At 35.0% G+C, this 25,000-nt stretch overlaps 1 protein-coding gene across 9 annotated transcripts in view; it reads left to right on the top strand.

The window, feature by feature from the left end:
• The window catches only part of LOC143028423 (DNA-binding protein RFX2-like), a 362,309-nt gene that overhangs the window by 186,448 nt on the left and 150,861 nt on the right, over positions 1 to 25,000 (top strand). For 6 of the 9 annotated variants that reach the window (XM_076190484.1, XM_076190478.1, XM_076190483.1 and 3 more), the window contains one exon: positions 24,351 to 24,410. The exons of the other annotated variants lie outside the window; for them this stretch is intronic. In XM_076190484.1, the coding sequence (XP_076046599.1) occupies positions 24,351 to 24,410 (60 nt within the window). The remainder of the gene's footprint in view (positions 1 to 24,350; positions 24,411 to 25,000) is intronic. 9 annotated transcript variants of the gene reach the window in all.

Raw genomic sequence — 25,000 nt, 5'->3', positions numbered from 1 at the left:
ATGGATGGGCAGACTGTGCTTTCCTGGACTTACAAAAGGCGTTTGATAAAGTACCACACAAAAAATTATTAAGAAAACTCGAAACAACAGGAGGTATACAAAGAAAACTATTGAAATGGATGATTTCTTGCACATGGAAGAAAAATGAGTGGTGCTCAGAGATAAAAACTCTGTTTGGGAAGAAATGATAGTGGAGTTCCACAGGGATCAGTACTTGCTCCGATAATGTTTGCTATACATGTATATGTAAATGACATTGATGAAGGTGTAGAATGTTACATGAATTTCTATGCAGATGATGCAAAATAACTAAAGCAAATAAGTATGGAAAAAGATTGTGAATCACTAAACATTAAGAAATGTAATAAAATGGAATTTGGAAAAAGCAAAAAAAGAATATTAGGTCAATATAAAGTTGTTGCAAAGGAAATAAAGAAAATTGGTTCTAAAAAGGACCTAGGAGTAATTATTGCCAAAGACATGTCACCAGACAAAAAGATAAACAAAATAGTCAGAGAAACCTACAATTTATTAAGATCAATAAAGGTGGTTTTTAATTACTTGGTAAGACCAAGATTGGAGTATGATGTGACACTATGGACACCCAGTGCAAAAAAGAATACTGTATAAGGAAAATCGTAAGAATCCAAAGAGCAATGACAAAGATGGCCCTAACACTATCAAAACTGACAAATGAACAAAGATTGTCTAAACTGGAACTACCAACCCTGGAACAAAGAAGAGAAAGAGGTGATCTGTTGACCATTTACAGCATTATGAAAGGGATGGAAGTCTTTGATAGAGAAGATGTATTAAATTAGGGTAGAAGAAAAACAAGGGGACATGAAAAGAAACTCAAAAATGACATATATAGAAGAGATCTGAAAAAAAAGCAGCTTTCCACATTGAGTGGTGAATGTCTGGAACAAATTGGACTAAATAATAGTGTGTGCAAACACCATACATGAATTTAAGAACAAACTAGATGTTGCAAGATATAAAGACGGGTCACCACAAGCATAGCTCCCCTTTCCGTAGAATACAACTAGGTAAATACACACACACACACACCTAGTACCAAAAAAACATAAAGAAACTAGAAAGAATTTAAAGAGCAACAACAAAGATTGCACAAACACTTTGCAATTTGACATATGAACACAGATTGGACAAACTAAATTTACCAACCCTAGAACAAAGAAGAGAAAGAGGTGATTTGATAATCATTTACAAATTATGAAAGGGATGGAAATTCTTGATAGGGATGACCTATTAAAATGGGACAGATGAGCTACAAGAGGACAAGAGAAGAAACTTAAGAAGGACAGTTACAGAAGAGATCTGAAAAAGAATAGCTTTCCATACAGAGTAATAGATATCTGGAGCAAACTGAAAGAGGAAACAGTGAGTGCTAAAGCTATACATGACTTTAAGAAAAAACTGGATGCGGAAAAATACAACAGCGGGTCACTGCGAGCATAGCTCTCTTCCTGCAAGATACAACTAGGTAAATACATACACATAGCACTCTTTACTATTCTTATCTGAGGTTGTTCACCATGTGAGGATGATAGAGAATCTAGGGAACCACTGTATCCTACAGTGACAGAGAAAGGACTCATCAGTAAGCTGTCTTTCCCAAAAGCCAGCCACTGACATCCGCATCTTCATATTGTTCTAACATTTGAGATAGTCTTGGTTTCTGGAAATTCCTAGGATGTGCTGGATAAAAAGATAATAATAAACAAAACTGATTCCAGGATAATAAAGTCCCCACAACTTTCTCACTCTTGTGTGTGCTGAAAGAAACTGAAAAAAAAATCTGTATTTATTTTGCCTGGTTAGAATTGGCTCTGTGTATGGATGTAGCCTTAGAGTTTCTTGTGATCCCTGTGGTAGCTTCAGTGTGCTTTCATTGTTGTTGTTGTTGTTTTTGATGTTGATTTTGATGATTGTTATTCAGAGAGTCAATGACAGTGACCACTAAGTTGTCATCAGTGTCAGAAATATCTCCTGCATACACACGCATTTCTATATTTACCTAATTGTATCTAATGGGAATGGGAACTTCACTCATGGTGTCCCATCTCTGTATCTCACCACATCTAATTTGCTCTTAAGTTCTGATATAGTTTTTGCACACAATCTTGTTTTGTCTACTATGTTCCATACATCCACCACTCTGCAAGAAAAGCGTTTTTTTTTTTTCAGATCTCTTCTATAATTGTCCTTTTTGAGTTTCCTTCCATGCCCTCCTGTGTTTCTCTTATCCCAATTTAGTAAGTCATCTCTATCAAGGATTTCCACGCCTCTCATAATTCTATAGATGGTCAACAAATTACCTCTTTCTCTTTTTTGTTCCAGAGTTGGTAATTCTAATTTTGACAATCTTCATAAGACATTTTTGATATTGTTGGGGCCATTTTCATAGTTGCTCTCTGTATTCTCTCTTTTTAATACTGGGTAACCATAGTGTCGATATGTACTCCAATTTAGGCTTTATCAGTGTGACTAGTATTTTCTTTACCATTTCTTCATCCAAATAAGTAAAAGCCACTTTTATTGATCTTAGCAAGTTATAGGTTTTGCCGACAATTTTGTTTATATGTTTGTCAGGGGACATATCTTTTGTGATGATCACCCCCAGGTCTTTTTTAGATCCCACTTTCTTTACTTCCTTTTCACCAATTCTATAATGTCCTGATATCCTTTTTTTACTTTTTCTAAATTCCATTATGCTAGATTTCTTGATGTTGAAGTCCACTTCCCACTTTTGAATCTATTTCCAAAACCTGTTCAGATCTCTCTGTAGTGAGTTACAATCCATTTCAGTACTCACTTTCTTTAACAAATTTGCATCTGCAAAGAAACTTATGTAACATTCCACACCTTTGTCCATGTCATTCACATTGTTGGAGCCAATACTGATCCTTGTGGTACTCCACTAATTACCTCTTCCCAAGTAGAACTCTTATATCTGAGCACTACCCTCATTTTTTTTTCCATGCAAAAAGTCCTCCATCCATTTCAATAGTTTATTTGCCTTGTACTCCTATAGTTTCCAGTTTAGTTAATTTTTTTTTGTGAGGGACTTTATTGAAAGCTTTTTGTAGATCTAAGAATGCACAATCAACCCATCCATCCCTTTTTTAGATTATGTCTAGTCTTGAGTAAAAACAGATAAAATTTGTAGGACATGATCTTCCCTGTCTAAATCCGAATTGTCTCTGATTTAGTATATTGTTCTTCAGATGTTTTATCAATCTACTTTTCATAACTTTTTCACAGATTTTAGCTACCATGCTTGTAAGGGAAATCTATCTGTAATTTGTTAGGTCTTCCTTGTTTTCTCCTTTATAAGTTGGTACGATATCAGCATTTTTCCAGTCTTCTGGTATTTTTCCTTCTTTGAGTAAGCAACTTATTATGTTATATATTTTGTCTGTTAGTTCTTCTTTATATTCTTTTAATATCCAATTATCTATTCCATCTGGGCTGTGCGATTTCCTGACATCTAGGTTCATTATTTGGTCCATTATTTCTTTCTATTTTACTATTATTTCCCTCATGGAGAGGGATTTCATTTCTCTACCTTACTTCATCCCAATATTGCATTTTTTTCTCTAGTGAAAACCGACATGAAATGTTTGCTCATCACTTAAGCCATTTCTGTATCCTCTGTATATTTCATATTCCCTTGGCATAGTTTCACTATTTCCCATTTAATTTTTAGTTTACCATTTACAATAGAATAGTTTTGGCTGATCCTTACATTTTTCTGTTATGTCTTCCCTGCATATTTTTATATATTCATTCCTTTGATTGATACGTATTTGCCATCTTTTCCAAGCTTTATGTCTTCTGTTGTTCACTTTGCTGCACCTTCTATTAAACCAGCACTTAATATACACCTTTTCCTGTTTTTGTTTTGGGACATTTATCTACCCCTTCTTTATATATTTCTATTAGAATCATCCATTTTTCTTCCACTTGTGTTTCTTCCTTGTAGATTTTTTCCCAGTTCACTTTAAGAAAAAAATGTCCAAGTTCCTCAAAGTCTGTTTACTATACATCAGTTTTCCTTTTCTGTGTTTCTCATTTCTCTTTATATATATTTCTTCCTTTAGTTCTAACTCAATTAGTATATGGTTACTCTTCACAATTGGTGTCTGATATTCAATTTTGTCTACTATTTTAGATTCTGACATAAATAATAAGTCTAGTCTCAATAGTTCATTATTTCTTAATTTAGAGTTTTCTTTTACCCATTGTGTCATTGTATGTTCTATAGTCATGTCGGGTAATACATTTCCCCATTGATCCTCTCCACATTTCACTGTAATCTCTTCCCAACATGTTTCTTTGCAAATAAAATTTCCCATGAGTACTGCTCTCATTTAATGAAGTTCTTATATCCTCTAATGTTTTGGAATAATCTCTCCAAGACCTCATTTTTGGGGGCACATAAATCACTGCAAACGTTTTCTGTTTTTTCATGTCACTGTCTTCAACTCTTATCAAGATCATCACCCTGTTCTCTCCATATGTAACTTTCTTCACATTTAAGTTTTTCTTAACCAGGAACATGAATCCACCTTGTTTCTCCTCCCTATTTCTAAGTCAGTGATGTCCAACACTGTTTGGTACTAGTGGCCTCCTTATTTTTGTCTCCACAATTCCCATTACATCTGGTTTTGCTTCTGACAGGTAATTGTTTAGTTTGTTTAATCCATGTTGGTATAAGCTAATTTTAATTTTCTATTCCCTCCATCTCGTTCTCTGAACTTTTTTTTTCTTGAATATACCATTTTTTCAGTCTCATATCTAACACTCTCCAATAGAACTGTGTTGTCTCAGTCTCTGTTCTTTTCTTGTTTCTTCTTTAGCTTTGTTTCTTAATGTCTTAATTTTTTCTCTTTCCTCATCATTCATGTCTCTTTTTATCCATATATTTTTATAGTGTTCATTTCTTGCTAATTTTCCTGTTCTTGCTAAGATTTCTTCTGCTGCCATTTGTGACCTTAATTTGATCTTTAGTGGTCAACTTTTGCCTTTTCCTTCTGCATATGGACCAAGTCTGTGTAATTCCTCTATTTCCTTTTCTAATTTTTGTTCTTTATCTTGTACTACTTTTAGAACATTTCTTTCCAATTCTTTGTCCTCTTTATCTCTTTATCCTTTTCCTTCTGCATATTTACTTATTCTGTGCACTTCCTCTATTTCATTTCCTAATTCTTGTTCTTTATCTTGTACTACTTTAGAACATTTCTTACCAATTCTTTGTCCTCTTTATCTCTCAGGAACCAGTTTGGGTCATGCTTTTCCTTTAGACTATATATTACTACAATTTTTTTTTTTTTTTTTTTTTTTTTTTTTTTTTTATGTCTACAGGAGGTGCCAAGATAGGAGGGAGGGAGGAGGGTGGACGGGAGTGGAATATATGGGAAGTGAAAGGGGTGGGAGTGATTTCTATGCCTTTTTCTTTTTGGCTACCCCCCCATGTAAGGGGGAAACAGCCTTTGGTATATGTATGTATGTATCTCTCACTAGATTTTCTTTTTCTTTAATTACCTTAATGACAGCATATTTTCCCTTGTGCATTTGTTGATGAACTATTTTTTTTTTTTTAATTACCTTATCTTCTATATCTTTTTTCAATCACTCCTGAGCTGTTGCAGATAGTCTTCTCTTATGCTCTTTCCCACTTCCACAGTCATTGCTTTTATTTGTTAATCCACTTTCCTTGTGGTCTCATTATTTGTGTCTTCATTATTTTTCAACTTCTCATTTTCACATTTTAACTCGGCCAGTTCTTTTTTTAGTGTACTTAACTCTTCTTTTATTTCCATGTTTACTTTTTTAAGTCACTTCCATGTTTAGCTCTTTATTCATCTTCCATAGATCGATAGCCTAGTTTCCTGTTTCCATGATTCTTTCATATTTCTCATGTCCCTCTCTATGTCTATAACTACTAAAGAGTCCTCTTTCATACCCACTAAATTCAAAGAAATGACCCACATTGCCATTATCGAGTAAAAGCTTTTATGTGGCTCTTGGTGATCTGAAACTTATGTTTATATTTTGCTTTGTCCTTGTGCCAATAGATGGCTCTGGGTATATGTTTATATTGTAATGCGATGGATGTCCATCATGGGGTTTCTCTGGTCTGTCATCATTTTCTTCCCTTTTACTTCAGTTACACACTACATTGTAAATTAACCATTGTGGGTATCCACGAGCACTCTCCTTCTCATATATCACAAAACCTAGGTATTCTGTAATTGTATCACTGTTAAGAGATTTCATTTTTTTAAAGTATTTCAGGAGCTCCAATATATGAGTGTTGTCACTATGATGAACAACGTGTAGTTACCTAGTTGTATTTTACGGGAAGGGGAGCTATGCTGGTGGTGTCCCATCTTCATATCTCATTTTATCTAAACTATTTTTAAATTCATGTATTGTTTTTGCACACACCACTTTCTCATCTAACTTGTTCCAACTGTCTATTACTCTGTGAGGGAAGCTGTTCTTTTTCAGATCTCTTCTATAGCTGTCTTTCTTGATTTTCTTTCCGTGCCCTCTTGTATTTCTATCATCCCATTTTATCAGATGTGGGTCTGTGTGTGCATGTGTGCACACACAGTATGTGCTTGTGGATTGTGGAAGACCATTTTACTTTATCCAGATTTGTTCGTTGATTAGGTGCATTACGTGAAACCTAAGGGTCCACATGTTGTAATGCCATTCCAATAATTGACAAACAGTCCAGGGGAACTTCTCCTTTTGTTGGTTAGCTCAATGTTTGGGAAATAGATGAAGCAATATTTACTTCAGACATACTGTCCAACTCTCAGACCAATAGAAGGGTGGGAGTTCTAATCTTCACTTGCATTGGACAAAACTACGACATCACTTAGGTCTTCATTGTATAAGATTGGTTTTCCAGCGGAGTCATAACTGGTTGAAAAACACTGTAGCAAACTTGGTGCTAATTATATGTCATTGTAAGTGGTCATTTTTTTTTCCCCTATGCTTTTGTCAGACTGTCCGATGTATTGTCATTCTGTCTTGTGGCTTGATCATGGGTGTTGCTTTTATCTGTTGTTCTTGAGCGAATATGATTGGCTTTTAACTGTTGTTCTTAAGCAGATATTGTTACCTTTCAACTGTTATTTATTCGTCGTGAGCAGGTATGATTGGCTTTTGATGTTTGTCTCAAACACCTGTGGTTGCCTTTTATCTGTTGTTGATCTTGACTAGGTACTGTTAGATGTGACTAACTTTTTAAGACATTTCTAATATTATGTTGAGGTACATGGCCATGTACTTGCTCATGCAGTTTAATTTGATTGATGTACCTAGAAAAGGTGAACATTTATGAATAATGTGGGTACCTGAGAATCCAAATGACCTTGTCTCATTATGACAAATCATTACTTTGGTTATAGGTCACTGTTTCCATCTGGTTGTTCCTCTTGATTGTCAGATTAAGCTTGATGAACCTGCTGGTCAGTGTCTTCGGAAATTTAACTCCAAATATGCACACAAAAATAAAGCATCCACCAGGTGGGGTATGATGATGTTGTAAATGATCAGTACATCTCCTGAAATTTAGTATGCCTGCTTTCTTGGTAAGTGTACAGCAAATGAAGAAATGTTGATGGCAGGCAGTATAATCAGAAATGCAATTCTGCTGACTAGTGAGATAGGCTCAGGGAACATGTTTCAGCATCCATCGTCTCAGTTCTTTTTTCGCACAAAACGTGCACATTTTATCATAATTAGAAAATATGTTTTAGGTAATGAATTATGGTATTTGAAGTGGAAAGCATCCAGATTTCATAGTATAATGAGAATGATGATGAGAACCTTTAAGAAACTCAAATATCTGAAGCAATTCATATAATTGACAGTGTTATTGGCCACATGAGTGATTATGAAAGAAAAAAAAAAAAATTTGGTTTGTTCTCTTGTATAAGACACGGTGAAGAAAGGTAAAGTAAAAAAATAGTGAGAAACCAGGTGGAAGGCATTGGTACCTGTGTAGATACTGTGTCAATAGAATAGCTAATTGCCTGTAGTAGCAGCTACCATTCATCACATATTAGGAAACAGTTTCAATTTTCATAGCTTTTGACATCAGCAAACAAAAACAAATTTTGTCAGTAGCCCCACATTCTTACAGTATTTATATTGGTAATTATTCTTAACAAGATTGGGGTGGGTGTACAGACCAAACATTAGTTGTATTTGGTGAGTAACAAGAATTTACCTTCTAGTGTTGTGGTGTTTCATGTGCAGTTTTAAAATGTCATCGTATGTAATCAGTTAATGTCTCAAGCATAAGTTTTCTTTGTTGTTAGGTTCACTGTTTCACTGGAGGTCTCTAAGTTTTATTTGCCTTAGGTCCCCCACTTTGCCTAAACCCAGAGTTGTTGAGAACCATTGTTTCAGAGGTATGAAAAAAAAAAAAGTTGGAATACAATGGTGAGAAGCCTTACCACAAACCTAAGTTCCTCATTAAATCTGTTCACTGCAGTGATGAACTTTATGTATATTGTTCAGGCTGAAGATGGACAATTTCGTACAGGTTCAAAGGAATGGACCCCACTCTGAAGAGGGTATTGAAGTGTCAAGACCTTCTTGAGGCCAAGCATTCTGCTGACTTCTGCAAAATATTTCACTTATAGTTTCGTAAGAGGCACATGTAAAAAGTAAAGTTCAATCTCAGATGAAATAATGTTTACATAATTTAGAAATAAAAGTAATATGTTTTGCCCTGGGAATAGGAAGTAGAGGTACAAGTTTGTTAGCAAACTTTGGACTCTGGATTAGCATTACCCACCAACATTAACTCTCCAGTAAGGCAGAACTGCAAGAAATATTTGGCAAAATGTGATGATTTCTTTTAGTTTTTATGAATTTGGGAAAGACATATGACAAGATTGAGAGAAAGTCATTAGCATGTGTGTTCCAGATGTATGGGATAAGGGGAAGTTTGCTGAGGACAGCCCAAAGTTTTTACAAGAGTAGTAGAGTTTGTGTTTGAGTAGGGAATGGAGAGAGTGAATAGTTTGAAGTGAAGGTGGAGCTGTTCCAGGATTATGTAATTTCAGTTTGGGGAATAGAAGGAAATGGGAGGTGAACCATTTGTATGTTGCAGATGACACTGTGCTTGTAGTTGAGTTGAAGGAGGCATTGTGGCAGTTAGGGGAGGAAAAATTAAAAGTAAATATCAGGAAAAGGTGATGAGATGTACAGTACAAGAGGCGAGTTGGAGGTGAATTTAAAAAGGAGAGAGGCTTGAGGAAGTGGAGAACTTTTGGTATTGAGGGTGAGTAGCAGAAAATGGAGTAGTGGTGGAGATGAATTATAGAGAATGAAAAATGTCATGAGAAAAAGGTACATGGGTATGAACATAAAGGGCAGACTGTGTGAAAGGGTAATTGTGACCATGACACTTTGTGCAACAGACTCAAATTCAAAAGGAGCCACACTCCTTATAAGGGGGAAAATTATTTTTTTTTGTATGCACTATTACTGATTATTGTCATAACTATTACTAAGATATTGTTATTATCGCTATTATTATTAGAATATTATTATTGTTATTATTATCATTGTTATTATTATTATTATCACTTGTTGTTTTTATTGTAAACTTGTAGCTTCTTTTGGTGCTTTCACCTACTGGTAAATTTGTTATTAGAGATTTTGAAACTTTAGGTTTTTACTCAGCAAATGCATTTGTTGCTGAGTATTCACTGTCTTATTCTGTGCAAGAAAATAATATTTTATTATAAGGTGAACACTAAACATTTATCACATTGTTATACAGATATATTTGCACAATGAGGTCATTAGGATGTTTCGAGGCTTTCGTTCATGACAGTATCAGGGGGGGCCCCAGCAGGCACATGTTCTGGGTCACTCCTCTTCCACGTGTCTTTGGTGGAATAGACAGAAGAGCGAATCCATAGAAGACCATCTGGTGCAGAACAATGATGCCATAGTCATTGTTGTGTGAAAACCCTTTCCTGATGTCATTGTTGTCAAGACCTCTCCTACCCCAGTTCACTACAATCTCCAGGAGCCTTGTCTCAGCTACTCTCAGTGCTTCCCACATCACCACCACCTCTCCCCAAATGGTTTCCCACAATGCCTTCCTCCTCAACAGCGATTCTCCTTGACTGCTATTGTAGGCATTTAGCCCCATCCCCACCCTTTGCTGACAGCTCCCTCCATCAACCCTTCCTCCAGAACTCCCTTCTCCACCCCCCACATCCCCTTTTAACAACCCCATCATTCCTCCGTCACTCAAACAACACCTTCCCAGCTACCTACTGCCGTCAACCCCTGGCATTGCAACCCCAGCAGTTCTCACTTCCCGAGGGCTCCCACCAATGACTCCACCACCCCCTCTCCATATAGACACACACAGTTCCCTCAAGAAATCCCCATAACTCCTTTCAATAGCTCCCGATGCTTCCATCAACTGACACCTCCATGATCTCTCTATGTTTCCTTCTACCAAGGTCTCAGTACTGCAGAGGTACTCTGTACTGATCTGTCAGTACATATTCTTTCCCCAGTCCTATTATAGATCCTCTCTCCTACTACCCCTTCTCTCAGTTTTTCCTGCAGCCAACAGGCCACTTGCAGTAATCCTTCTTCAACTACCCCACCAATTCTCCCTCTAGTCACAAACATCTTTCTTCACCATATACCCCAGTAGCCCCCCTCCCCACCTCTCCTCACACAGCCCCCACAGCTGTCAAATCTATCTCCACCAACCAATAAACACACACACATGTGGAGAAACCTACAATTTACTAAGTTGGTTTTTAATTACTTGGATGAGGTAACGGTAAAGAAAGTACTAGTCACATTGATAAGACCAAGATTGGAGTATGCTGCGACACTATGGACACCCAGTAAAAAAAAAAAAGATATAAGGAAAATAGAAAGAATCCAAAGAGCACTGACAAAGATGACCCCAACACTTTCAAAATTGACATACAAGCAAAGATTGTCTAAACTGGAACTACCAACTCTGGAACAGAGAAGAGAAAGAGGTGATCTGTTGGCCATTTACAGAATCATGAAAGGTATGGAAGTCCTTGACAGAGAAGACTTATTAAATTGGGATAGAAAAACTCAAAAAGGATAGTTATAGTAAAGATCTGAAAGAAAAAAAATCCACACAGAGTGGTGGATGTCTGGAACAAATTGGATGAAACAATAGTGTGTGCAAACACCATACAAGAATTTAAGAACAAAATAGATGTTGCAGGATACAAAGACACTGAGTATAGCTCCCCTTCCTGTATAATACAACTAGGTAAATACATGAAAAGCATGGAAGTCCTTGATAGAGAGGACTTAATAAATTGGGATAAGAGAAATACAAGGGGACATGAAAAGAAACTCAAAAAGGACAGTTATAGAAGAAACCTGAAAAAACAAAACAGTTCTCCACACAGAGTGGTGGATATCTGGAACAAACTGGATAAAACAATAGTGTATTCAAAAACTATACATGAATTTAAGAGCAAACTAGACACTGTAAGATACAAAGATGGGACAGCAAGAGCATAACTCCCCTTCCTGTTAAGATACAACTAAGTAGATACCTACAACTAGGTAAATACACACACAGACACGCATATATTGGCACTCCTGATATACTTTAAAAAACGAAATGTGTTAACAGTGATACAATTATAGAATACCTAGGGTGTGATATATGGGAAGGGGAGTGCTTGTGGATACCCAGAATGATTAATTTACAATGTAAATAGTGTGTAATTGAAGTGAAATGGAAGAAAACAATGACGGGCCAGAGAAACCACAAGATGGATGTCTGCCACATTACAATGTAAACATGTACCCAGAGCCATCTACTGGCACAAGGGCAAAGCAAAATACATAAGTTTTCGATCACCAAGAGGCACAAAAAAGTTTCTACTTGATAATGGCAATGAGGGTCATTTCTCTGGATTTAGTGGGTATGAAAGAAGGCTCTTTAGTAGAGTTATAGACATAGAGAGGGACATGAGAAATATGAAAAAATTTGTGCAGGCAGAAAACTGAAGATCTATGGAAAATGAAGAAAGACCTAAACAAAGAAATTACTTAAAAAAAGTAAACAAGGAAATAAAAGAAGAGTTAAGTGCACTAAAAAAAGAACTGGCAGAGTTAAAATGTGAAAATGAGAGGTTGAAAAATAATGAAAACACAAATAATGAGACCATAAGGAAAGAGGTGGATGAATGGATAAAAGCAATGACCATGGAAGCGGGAAAAAGCATAAAAGATGATTTGCAACAGCTCAGGAATGATTGGAAAAAAGACAAAGAAGATAAGGTAATTTTTAAAGAAATAGTTCATCAACAAATGCAGGAGAAGGCCAAAGATGCTGTCATTAAGGTAATTAAGGAAAAAGAAAATCTAGTAAGAGATACAGTAAATAAAAAAGTGTGTAGTAATATATGGTCTAAAGGAAAAACATAATCCAAATTGGTTCCTGAGTGATAAAGAAGACAAAGAATTGGCAAGAATTTTTTTAAAAGATAAAGATAAAGATAAGATAAAGACAAGATAAAGAACAAGAATTAGAAAAAGAAATAGAGGAAGTGTACAGAATGGATAAATATGCAGAAGGAAAAGGAAAAAGTCAACCACTAAAGATCAAATTAAGGTCATAAATGGTAGCTGAAGAAATCTTAGCAAGAACAGGAAAATTAGCAAGAAATGAACACTATAAAAGTATATGGATAAAAAAGAGCCATGAATAATGAGGAAAGAGAAAAAAAATAATACATTAAGAAACAAAGTTAAAGAAAAAGAATGAGAAAAGAATGGAGACTAAGACAACACAGTCCTTTTGGAGTGTTAGGTATGAAACTAAAATGGTATATATATATATATATATATATATATATATATATATATATATATATATATATATATATATATATATATATATATATATATATATATATATATATATAAAACTAAAGGTTCAGGGAAAGAGATGGAGGGAATAGAAAATTTAAATTTAGCTTATAACAACATAGATGGATTAATCCCAGGATTAAACAAATGAAATGATTACCCATCAGATTCAAAACCAAACGTAATGGGAATTGTGGAGACAATATTAAGGGGTTCACTAGTACTAAACATTGTTGATCACTGGCTTAGAAATAGGGAGGAGAAACAAGGTGGAGTCATGTTCCTGGTTAAGAAAAATTTGAATGTGAAGAAAGTTACATATGGAGGGAACAGGGTAGAGATGATCTCAATAAGAGTTGAACATAGGGACATGAAAAACAGAAAATTTGCAGTGATTTATGTGCCCCCAGAAACAAGGTCTTGGAGAGAGATTATTCCAAAATGTTAGAGGATATGAGAACTTCATTAAATGAGATGCTAATGGATGCAAACAAAATAGTACTCCTGGGAAATTTTAATTGTAAAGAAATATGTTGGAAAGAGATGACAGTGAAAGGTGGAGAGGATCAATGGGGAAATGTATTACTCGACATGACTATAGAACATAAAATGACACAATGGGTAAAACACTAGATTTAGAAATAATGAAGAACCGTTGAGACTAGATTTATTATTTACATCAGAATCTGAAATAATTGACAGAATTGAATACAAGGCACCAATTGTAAAGAGTAACCATATACTACTTGTGTTAGAACTAAAGAAGAAAATATATATAAAGAGAAATGAGAATCACAGAAAAAGAAGACTGATGTGTAGTAAAACGGGCTTTGAGGAACGAACTCAGGAATTTTTTTCTTGTAGTGAACTGAGAAAAAATCTACAAGGAAGAAACAGAAGTGGAAGAAAAATGGGTTTCTCATGAAAATCTATAAAGAAGGAGTAGATAAATGTGTCCCAAAATAAAAAAAGGAACAGGTGTATATTAAGTGCTGGTTTAATAGAAAGTGTAGTGAAGCAAAATACCGAAGAGATAAAGCTTGGAAAAGACAAAAAGCCTAGAAAGTGGCAAATATATATTAATCAAAGGAATGAATATGTAAAAATATGCAGGAAAGAATAAAGAAACTATGAAAAAGACATAATAGAAAAATGTAAGGATCAGTCAAAACTGTTCTATAGATATGTAAATGGTAAACTGAAAAATAAACAGGAAATAGTGAAACTATGCCAAGGGAATATGAAATACACAGAGGATACAGGAATGGGTGAAGTCATGAGCAAACACTTCAAGTCAGTTTTCACTAGAGAAAAAATGCAACATCAGAATGAAGGAAGAGAAGTGAAATCCCCCATTAGGGAAATAATACTAACACGGAAGGAAATAATGAATCAAATAATGAACCTTGATGTCAGGAAATTGCACAGCCCAGATGGAATAGATAATTGGATATTAAAAGAATGTAAAGAACTGACAAAATGTATAACATAATAACCTGCTCACTCAAAGAAGGAAAAATACCAGAACACTGGAAAAAAGCTGATATCGAACCAATTTGTAAAGGAGAAAATAAGTAAAACCTAACAAATTAAAGACCAGTTTTCCTTACAAGGACAGTAGCTAAAAGTTGTGAAAAAATAATTACAAGAAGTAGATGGATAAGACATCTGGAGGAGAACTAGATCCTAATTCCGAGACAATTTGGTTTTAGACAGGGAAGATTATGTACCACAAATTTTATCTGTTTTTACTCAAGACTAGACATAATACAGGAAAGGGATGGACGGGCTGATTGTGCATTCCTGGATCTACTAAAAGCTTTTAATAGAGTCCCTCACAAAAAGCTATTAAGAAAACTGGAAACCATTGGAGGGATACAAAGCAAAGTATTGAAATGGACGAAGGGCTTTTTGCATGGAATAAAAATGAAAGTAGTTTTCAGATATAAAAGTTCTACTTGGGAAGAAGGAAACTCAAAAAGGACAGTTATAGAGGAGTCCTGAAAGAAATAGCTTTCCCCACAGAGTGGTGGATGTATGTAACATACTAGATGAAACAATAGTGTGTGCAGAAACAATACAAGAATTTAAGAGCAAATTAGGTATGGAACACCATGAGTGTAACTCCCCTTCCCGTAAGATATATCTAGATAAATACACACAGATACACAAGTGTGAACCACAGGTGGGAACAGATGGCTAGAAACAAGCTCTGATGTACAGTGCTTTTTTGATAAGTTCGAAGGAAATGTCTAGTTGTATATACGTATAGGAAAGTGAGTTATTTTTATTGAGTGACTGAAATGATAAAATAGAGTAATCAACATCAGTGTTAAATACACAAAATGGAGAACGATAAAGGTGAAAGATGAAAAAGTGAACCAGTGAAGAGATGTTTGGATGTAAGCATGTATTGGGGTGGCCAATGAAACAGTCAATTTGCAAAATATTGTATTAGTTACAAGCACTATAAATACAAGCATCCAGTCGCTTCGTAAGCAGAATCAAGACTGACGCTAAGCGACGCGACCAAGCTCAGACTTGGCGGGAAAACATACACGCTCAAATGAACACTTGGTTCTCACAATAATGTATATGATATAATGTATAAATGTCATATCTCACAATGATAATAAATAAACAATATTACAAATACATATGTACAGCACACAAAGAATATTCTACGCCACCATTACAAGCAGAGTGGAGTCACCACTGGGGATCATACCTAAGAAATCTTGTAAGATTGATACCCTGAAATCTACTCAAAGGTTGGATAATAGTGGATTTTCAGGGTTTATAAAAGAAAGTGGAATATTAGGTTGAGGTTTAGAACTGGAAAGAGAATCTAGGTATAAAAATGTCCTTAGAAATCAGGATATTGCTCATTTGATAGAGGAACTAATGGATCTGAAAGCTGAAAACAGGACAACATACAGAGAGGTGAGCCAACTATAAAGAGCTAATGACAAGACTAACAGGGAACTTAATGATCTAAAAAAATAAAAAGGAGTTCAACATGGTCAGAAGTGAAAATGAAAGTGAAAAAAATGAAGCTTTGAAAAAAGAAGTGAAAGAACAAATACAAATGGTGACTGAGAAAGTTGGAGAAACAGTTAAAGAGACAGATATTCAAGAATTAAAAAAAATCAATTGAAAGTGGAACAAGAAAATAAGAAATAACTGTTAAAGAAATAGTCCAGCAACAAGTGGAAGAAAAGGCTAAGAAACTGTAATTAAAGTAATTAAGGAAAAAGAAAATTGGGTCAGAGACACAGTGGATAAAAAAGTGCATTATAGTTTATGGTATTAAAGAAAAACATAATGTACCTAGATACCAAAGAGAAAAAAACAAACTGCAAAATATATTCTGAAAGAGATACAAGAGGAGGGACAGGTAATGGACAAAGAGATAGAAGAGGTACATAGGATGGGGCAATAATCTAAAGAAAAACAATATAGACCACTAAAATTCAAGCTAAGGTCTCAAATGATAGCAGAAGTACTATTAAAAACAGCAAAGCTGGCAAATAGTAAAAATTACAAAATTGTATGGGTAAAAAAAGAAATGAGCGATGAGGAAAAGAGAGAAAGACACTGAGAAGTAAAGCAAAAAAAAAAAGAAAAAGAGAGAGAGAACGGAGACTAAAAGGAATGATTTTTTTTAGAGGCTGAGGCTGAGAAAATGGTATAAAAAATGAAATGTAATAAACAAAAAAGGAGGAGAAAGGAAAAAATTAAAAATAATGTATACCAACATAGATGGCATGATTTCAGGACTAAACGAATTAAACAACTATCTGGCAGTAGAGAAACCAGACATAATGGGAATTGTGGAGATGAAATTAAAAGGTCCACTACCACCAAATACTGTGGGACAAGGTCTATACAACCATTGGATGAAAAATAGAAAGGAGAAACAGGGTGGAGGAGTCATGTTTTTGACAAAGAAGGGATTGAATGTGACAAAGATAACAGAAGGAAAAAATAATGTGGAATTATGATAAAAATTGAAAACAGTGACATGAAAAGTAGAAAATTTGTAGTAATATATGTGCCCCCCAAAACAGTCTTGGACAGAGAGTGATCATTCCAAAATGTTGGAAGACACAAAGAGTGCATTAATTGAATTACTGAAAGAAGGAGGAAACATAGTAATTATGGGTGACTTTAACTCAAAAGAAGTATATTGGGAAGAAATAACAGTGTAGGATGGAGAAGACCTTTGGGGAAACATACTAAAGGATATGACCATTGAATACACAATGACTCAATGGGTAAAAGGAAATACCAGATATAAAAACAATGAAGAACTATTGAGACTAGATTTAGTATTTATGTCAGAGCCTGAAATTGTGGGTAAAATGGAATACAAGACACCAATTGGGAAGAGTGACCACATAGTAATAGAGTTTGAACTAAAAGAACAAATTGATTTAAGAAGAAATGAGTAACATAGAAAAGGAAGACTAATGTACAACAAAACAGATTTTGAGAAACTCAGATTTTTTTTTCAAAATGTAAAATGGGAAAACTTGTTAGATGAAGAAACAAAGATGGAAGAGAAATGGAACATACTAAAAGAAATTTATAATGAGAGAACAAACAAATATGCACTAAAGCAGAAGCAAGAAAGGGTGTACATTAAGTACTGGTACAACAGAAAATGTAGTGAGGCTAAAGATAGAAGAGACAAAGCTTGGAAAAGATGAAAAAAGGGTAAGTGGTAAATATGTATCAAACCAAGAAATGAATATTTAAAAATACAAAGGGAAAAAAGGAGAAATTATGAAAAAGACATAAAAGAAAAATGCAAGGATCTAAACTATCCTACAGGTATGTGAATAGTAAAATGAAAGATAAACAAGAAATAGTAAAACTGTGTCAAGGGAATGATGAATATATAAAAGATGTAGAAATGGCTGAAATTATAAAAAAATATTCTGAATCTGTATTCACAATTGAAAGTGCACAATATTGGGATGAATGACAGAGAGAAAGATCCCCCCCCTCATGAAAGAAATAACTGTGACAAAGAAGGAAATAAGGGGCCAAATAAAAATCCTTGATGTCAGAAAATCACACAGTCCGAATGGAATTGCAAATTGGATATTAAAAGAATGTATAGATGAACTAACAGACAAAATATATAAGATAATTGATTACTCACTCAAAGAAGGAAAGGTACCACAAGATTGGAAAAATGCAAATATTGTACCAATATATAAAGGAGGGGACAAGGAAAATCCAACCAACTATAGACCAGTCTCCCTTATAAGCACAATAGCAAAAATATGTGAAAAAGTTATCAAAAGTAGATGGATTAAACATCTGGAAGAAAATAATATACTGAATCCAAAACAATTTGGATTTAGACACAGAAGATCATGTGCCACTAACTTGATTTGCTTTTACTCAAGGCTAATAGAAATAATGCAAGAAAGGAATGAATGGGCAGATTGTGCTTTCCTAGATCTACAAAAAGCATTTGATAAAGTACCACACAAAAAGCCACTAAGAAAAATTGAAGCAATGTGTGGTATACAAGGAAAGTTATTGGAATGGATGGAAGATTTCTTGAATGGGAGAAAAATGATAGTGGTACTGAGAGACAAAAAATTGACCTGGGAAGAAATGATAATTGGAGTCCCGCAAGGTTCTGTATTGGCTCCTATAATGTTTGCCATATATATATAAATGACATGGATGAAGGTGTGGAATGTTATATGAACTTCTTTGCAATCATGTATGGCAGCAAGAGCCACAATGGATGTGTGTGCTAGTGCATTGTTCTGATGGAAAAGCATCCCTAATGACAGCTTTCCATGCCATTTTTTCTTAACTTTCTTTTGCAGCTGCTTTGTTAAGTTGGCATAATATGGTCCAGTAATGGATTGACCCATTGTCAGATAAGCCTCCAGTGTCACCCCCTCAGAATCCCAAAAAATGGAAAACCATCACCTTCTCTGCAGAGGTCACCAACTTGCCCTTCTTTAGAGCTGGAGATCCATGATGCTTCCATTATTTTGATTGTTCTTTCGACTTAGGCTGGAAGTGGTAAACCCAAGTCTCATCCGTAGTCACAAATTGCCGGAAAAATTTCTGTGGATCAACATAAAAGATGGCAAGATTGATCTTTCACATGTTGTATTGCATCTGCTTCTGATCAGGTCCTAGAAGTTTTGGGACCCATCGAGCTGAAACCTTTGTAATTTCAAGATGGTTGTGGAAAATTGCATGAACATATTCCTGGGAGGTGCCCAACTCTTGTCACAATAAAACGTTCAGTCAAATGGCGATCTGTGAGGAACATGTCATGGATTTTGTTGATGATTTATGAGTGGTGACAGTGGCAGGCCTTCCATGACGAGGGTCATCTTCCAGCCTGTCCCTGCCCTATTTGAAATCAGGTGCCCATTTTTTAATCATGCTGTATGAAGGAGCATAGTTTCATAGAGTAGCCACCATGTCCTAGTGAATTTCTTTTGGGGTTAAGCCCTTGATGTCATGATATTGAATGACTGCCCAATGACCAGTTTTGTCCATTTTCTCTCTACAATACCTTACTGTCCCAAATCAATTATCTGTATTAAAAAAAATTAAAAAAAAAAAAAAAAAAAAGTTAAAGGCATGAAAATTCTTATACCAGCTTATGAAAGATTAGATTTTGTGTAAAAAAAAGCTACAAGTCTATATTTGGTGTCCTACCATAGGCCTTGAATTTTTCAATCACCCCTTGTACACGTGTGTGTGTATATATATATATATATATATATATATATATATATATATATATACAGATATATATACATACATATAAGAGAGAAAGATTGCTTTCCAGACAAAAGGAATTGCAGTTGCAGTTTCAAGATATAGTCCCTGCCACTCTTGTAAATAAATTTAAGGCAAAATGTGACAAATAGAGATATGAAAATGGTGCCCCCATGAACACAGCTCCAATCCTGTATATTATAACTAGGTAAACCAACACATACACTCTCTCACTCTTCCTCTTCCTCTTTTTCCTCATGGTTGTTCCACAGCTTCTTCTTCTTCCCCTTTTTAGCATCTCTACCACCACCTTCACCACCACCTTCTCCACTACCACTATCTCCTCCACCACCACTCCCCTGTTACCGGTCCTTTTGTTTTAAGGTGAATGTCGCTAATTAATGTCTGTATGTTATGTGACAGCAAAAAAGTCAGGGTTTATTGTTTAGTTGCAGCGTGAACTACGTGTGCTCGCCGATCCCTCTTTGTGACATGTTCTCTCTTCACCCCCTCACCCTCTTTGCTTCATTAGTGATTGCCCTATGGGTGGGAGTGGGGAGGGGGAAGGTGGAGGAAAGGAGAGAGGAAGAAGAAGAGGAAAAGGAGATGTCGAAGAGGAAGAAGAGAAGGGGCATTGATGTTGAAAAAAAAAACAGGAAGGAGAGATGGTGAATAATGATAAGGAAGAGGAGTTGATGGTGATAAAGGAGGATTTTGTCTCAGATAATTGACATGTTTATATTCTGGAAAGAGGAACATAAGAACATAAGAATGAAAGAGACTGCAAGAGACCATAAGGCCTACACAAGGTAGTTCCATGTCTATTATCACTAGTAGTAGTCTTTGCAGGGAACTTTGCATTGACCATGGTGGAGGCCTTCTAAGGATGGTAGGATGCTGCCAGAACTCTTATGACTTCAATAATAAACACACACTCCATCCCCACTTCTGCAAGATGCAGCCCTGTATGTCCAGTACCTGATGTGATCAGACCCAAAAAGTCATTCTATATTATTACATACAAATACCAAAGGCATTTTCCCCCTTATAAGGGAGGTAGCCAAAAAACAAAGGCATAAAAACCACTCCCACCCATTCCATCCCTATCACACTCCACTCCCCTCCCCTCCACCCTCTTCCCTCCCTCTTATCTTGGCACCCCCTTCTATATTATTGCTACCTACTAACCTTTCTACTATATATGTATGTATATATATATATATATATATATATATATATATATATATATATATATATATATATATATATATATATATATATATATACATATATATATATATATATATATATATATATATATATATATATACAGTATATATACATACATAAATATATATATATATATATATATATATATATATATATATATATGTATATATATATATATATATTATATATATATATATATATATATATGCAGAATACCACAGGGAAAAGAAAAAACACAGAGTCTGAGCACTTTTGTGATATTTTCACATTATAAAGTACAGCAGAATGAGGAGGCACAAAATAAGGTACATTATATATATATGGATCAAATAGGACACTTGGGTAGGGTGATTGCTCGAGTTGGGATGTTTGTTCACTTGGTGAGGTTAGGCTGTGGGGTTCTGAAAAGGATGTTGTCATGTTAAATCAATTTTTTAAATGATTATTATTTATATCATTAACAATAACTGGGTCTAATCTATATGAATCCAAACTGTTATTGAGAAGTTTGTCATAATTATGTTTTATAATGCCTCATTTTATAATATTTCTACCATACTTTTACAAGGTATAATTTTTGAATCATTTTTCCAGTCAGTATGATGGTCAAAATCCCTAATGTGTGTAAAAAGAGCACTTGATTCCCAGCCTGTCTTTATTCGTTGTGAGGTCCACCTCACATCTTATTTCTAATTCTTTTCCTGTTTGACCAACATAATATTTATTGCATTTACTACAAGGTATTTTATACACACATCCCACTGAGTTATCAGGGAAGTTCTTTATAAGAAGATTCTTTACAGTTGAACTATTTTTGAAGGCAACATTTACATTGAATTTTTTCAGCACATTAGGAAATTAAAACAAAATTTTCATGAAAAGGAAGTATCAGTAGATTCTTGTTCTAAAATTTCTGTTGACACAGTTTTATAAAGTTTTCTGTTTGCATGTTTTAAACAATTGTCAAGAAAGAATATTGGATATTTTAACTGCACTTCAATTTCATAAATCTTACATAATTCATCTTCTACATATTCTGGGCTGCATATACGTAAACCACGAAGGAACATAGATAAAAATGCTGATTGTTTAACTCAAATATGGTGAGCTGAATAATAATGAATATAAGCATTATCATTGGTGGGTTTTTGATCAACACTAAATTAAAATTGACTATCACATCTATAAATTCAGTCCAAGAAAGAGATGCTTGAATTATGTTCAATCTCCACAGTGAATTTTATGGAAGAGAGTAAGTCATTTATATATGTTACACATGGACAAAACCTGTGAATTACTCACACGCATTTGTCGAGTGTAATACATGCAACACATAGGCACCTCACATGTACCACACTTGCTAACACAAAGGAATACACAAAGAGTTGGAGTTGCAGCCACCAGATAAAAAAAAAATCAGCATGAAAACACAGTAAATATAAGCATCAACTCCTACACAAGCACAAAGTAAATATAGCACCAATATGAGAAACTAAACTAACACCCCAGTCTACATTACCCACATTCACTAACTACACAACAGTAAAGGCCACATCTCACTATGCACCTTTTGAGTCTGGGTGGTCTGGTGTTGGAGTGAAATGTGCTTTCTACCTGTATTGTGTTCAGATGGTGACACATTGCTATGGATGAATGATGCTCATCAAAACTGTCACGGCTTTGTAGAGGTGATGTTTCACTTGCCACAGGCACAGTTTATCTTTGTACAGTTCTTTTAGTTGAATAATGTCTTCACAATGCCAGTAGAGCTGAGTTTTCTGTGACATGGTAAGTGAGGTGGTTTGGTGGGTCTTCTGTTTTATGTCACCAACCCACCACTGCTGGGAGGACAGTGGCTTGCATCAAGCACCCCACGTACCTCAATTTGAGTGTGTTGCAGGGACCGCTGGGGTGAGTTCCCCATGATTTAAAGAATGTTGTGACAGTCTTTAGAGAAGACGACCCGCAACACACCAGTGAACTTGTAACATTATTACACAACAACATACCCATCTCCAACAAGGCAAAAAAAATATATATATGTAATAGACAAAACAACTTAAGTAATCACAATCCAAGCACAGGTAAAGAAACAATTTACAAAATTACAAATACTTAAATACCCTCCCCCCCCATGACTTTGTCCCTCAACTCCAGTCACTCAGCTCACAAACCACATACTGACAGATGACATAAATGCACATCACCCATGTTTTAGTTCCCATCCATTGAGAAATTAGCAACATATATTTGAAGAAATGAAAAAAAAAAAGTTTGTGATTTCTCAGGAACCATTTTCCATGTGGTACATTATTTCCTCATTATCTCAACAAATAAACACATTCTGTAATGTTTTATTACTTATTTTGCAATGAGAAATAGTACATCCAAAATTTGCCTGTTCGGGTTGCCCTCATACATGTCCCCCAACAATAAACATTTCTTCCTTGACACCTCAGGGAACCATTTTTGTTTGTTTGGCCATTGTTTTTACTCAGAACTATGTTGATACGGCTATTCTTACTATTCAAATGTGTATGAAATGAATCACAACATATTTACAATCAAATTATTAACCTGAAAAATTACATCAGACCTTCAAAATGATAATCTTATCTGGTGACCACAATGAGAAAGCAGGCACCGTTACAAAATGGTGGTGTTATGGGGCATCTTGATCTTCCCCAGTGAGCATGATGTTATGATATGGATAATATTTTTTTCTCCAGAGCAACTATGTGTCACTGCCATATACAACTTGACCCCACATTACCCTACAGTACTTTGTAAAATTGTATGATTTAAATCCAATTCTATTGAAATGTTAATTAAACTTGTTTTCAGCAAGGGATACTAAGGAAGAGAATAATAGATATTGGTATGACACCACCAGCCATATCAATAGTGTGACAAGAATGGTTTGCTTGATCCAGAAAGATATGCAAGTAGTAATCTACAATTTATGTTGTCATAGGAAACAAATGTTTATCCAGGATCCAACTTTTTGGTTTTTAATTGAGTTGATTGATGTTGCATGATGAAATTTGAAAAAAATATGCAGCAAGTTTATATAGGTGCCCAATGTCCGGAAAGACATTAAGAAGGTTTGATATAAAAGTTGCTCAAGTCAGTGAAGAATGAAAAAGATCTAAACTGAACAGTATTTTGACCTTAAGGGGTCACTATTGTACTGTCCAACCAGGATTACTTTGTACTAGTCAGGGACAGGCTGTATAACAAGTGGCATAAAATTTATACTGTATAGTGATGTTGTTATAGTATGATATAGTTTACTTACACTGACAGCATTTCTTATCTCTGTACAGTACAATTTTACAATATTGATACTTCTAAGAGATGTGCTGTCAAACCTTTCTCTTTTTCCTCAGACTCTTCACTGTCAGTTGGGACCCCAGCCACACAGACATGGATTATGGCAGCACAACCTGGTATGATACAGACAGCTAAATGTGACAGTAAAGCTGGGCAACATGATATTTCCCTTGAAATGTTTTCAGATAACATGTTTTGAGAGAGGGTAAAAGCTAGAAAAAAAAAATTAAAGAGGGAGAGAGGAGGGGGTCAATTAATAGAAAGGTGAGAGAGAGAGAGAGAGAGAGAGAGAGAGAGAAAGAGAGAGAGAGATTGATTGAGTTTCTTTGAAAACCCTAATGGTATACAGAGCTTATTATGCATTATACTTTAAACTGCAGCACTTTCTATTCCTGTATATGTCTTTAGAAATGTATCTGAACCTGTTGAGCTTTCTTGATTGATTAAATCATCTCACTGTTTTATGTTACCTGTAAGAACTGCTATGATAATGTTAAAGATGAAATCCCGCATGAAATAATCTAAATGTAAATGTATATTATATGTTCCTCAGCATACTATAAATTTCTCTGTTGTCATGATAAGGGCAGTCCTCTGATGTGTATAGATTTCAAGAGGGCAGTACATTTTAGGGTTTTTGTTCCACAAATTCGGGTATTTAGAAAAAATTTAGTCACAAACAGACCAAAATTATATAGATCCAGGG

Source organism: Oratosquilla oratoria, chromosome 9 (genome assembly GCF_046742065.1).
Source record: "Oratosquilla oratoria isolate Oo_2021 chromosome 9, ASM4674206v1, whole genome shotgun sequence".
Lineage (NCBI taxonomy): Eukaryota > Metazoa > Arthropoda > Malacostraca > Stomatopoda > Squillidae > Oratosquilla > Oratosquilla oratoria.
Note: the sequence above shows the minus strand (reverse complement) of the source record. Positions and strands in the feature narration are given on the sequence as shown.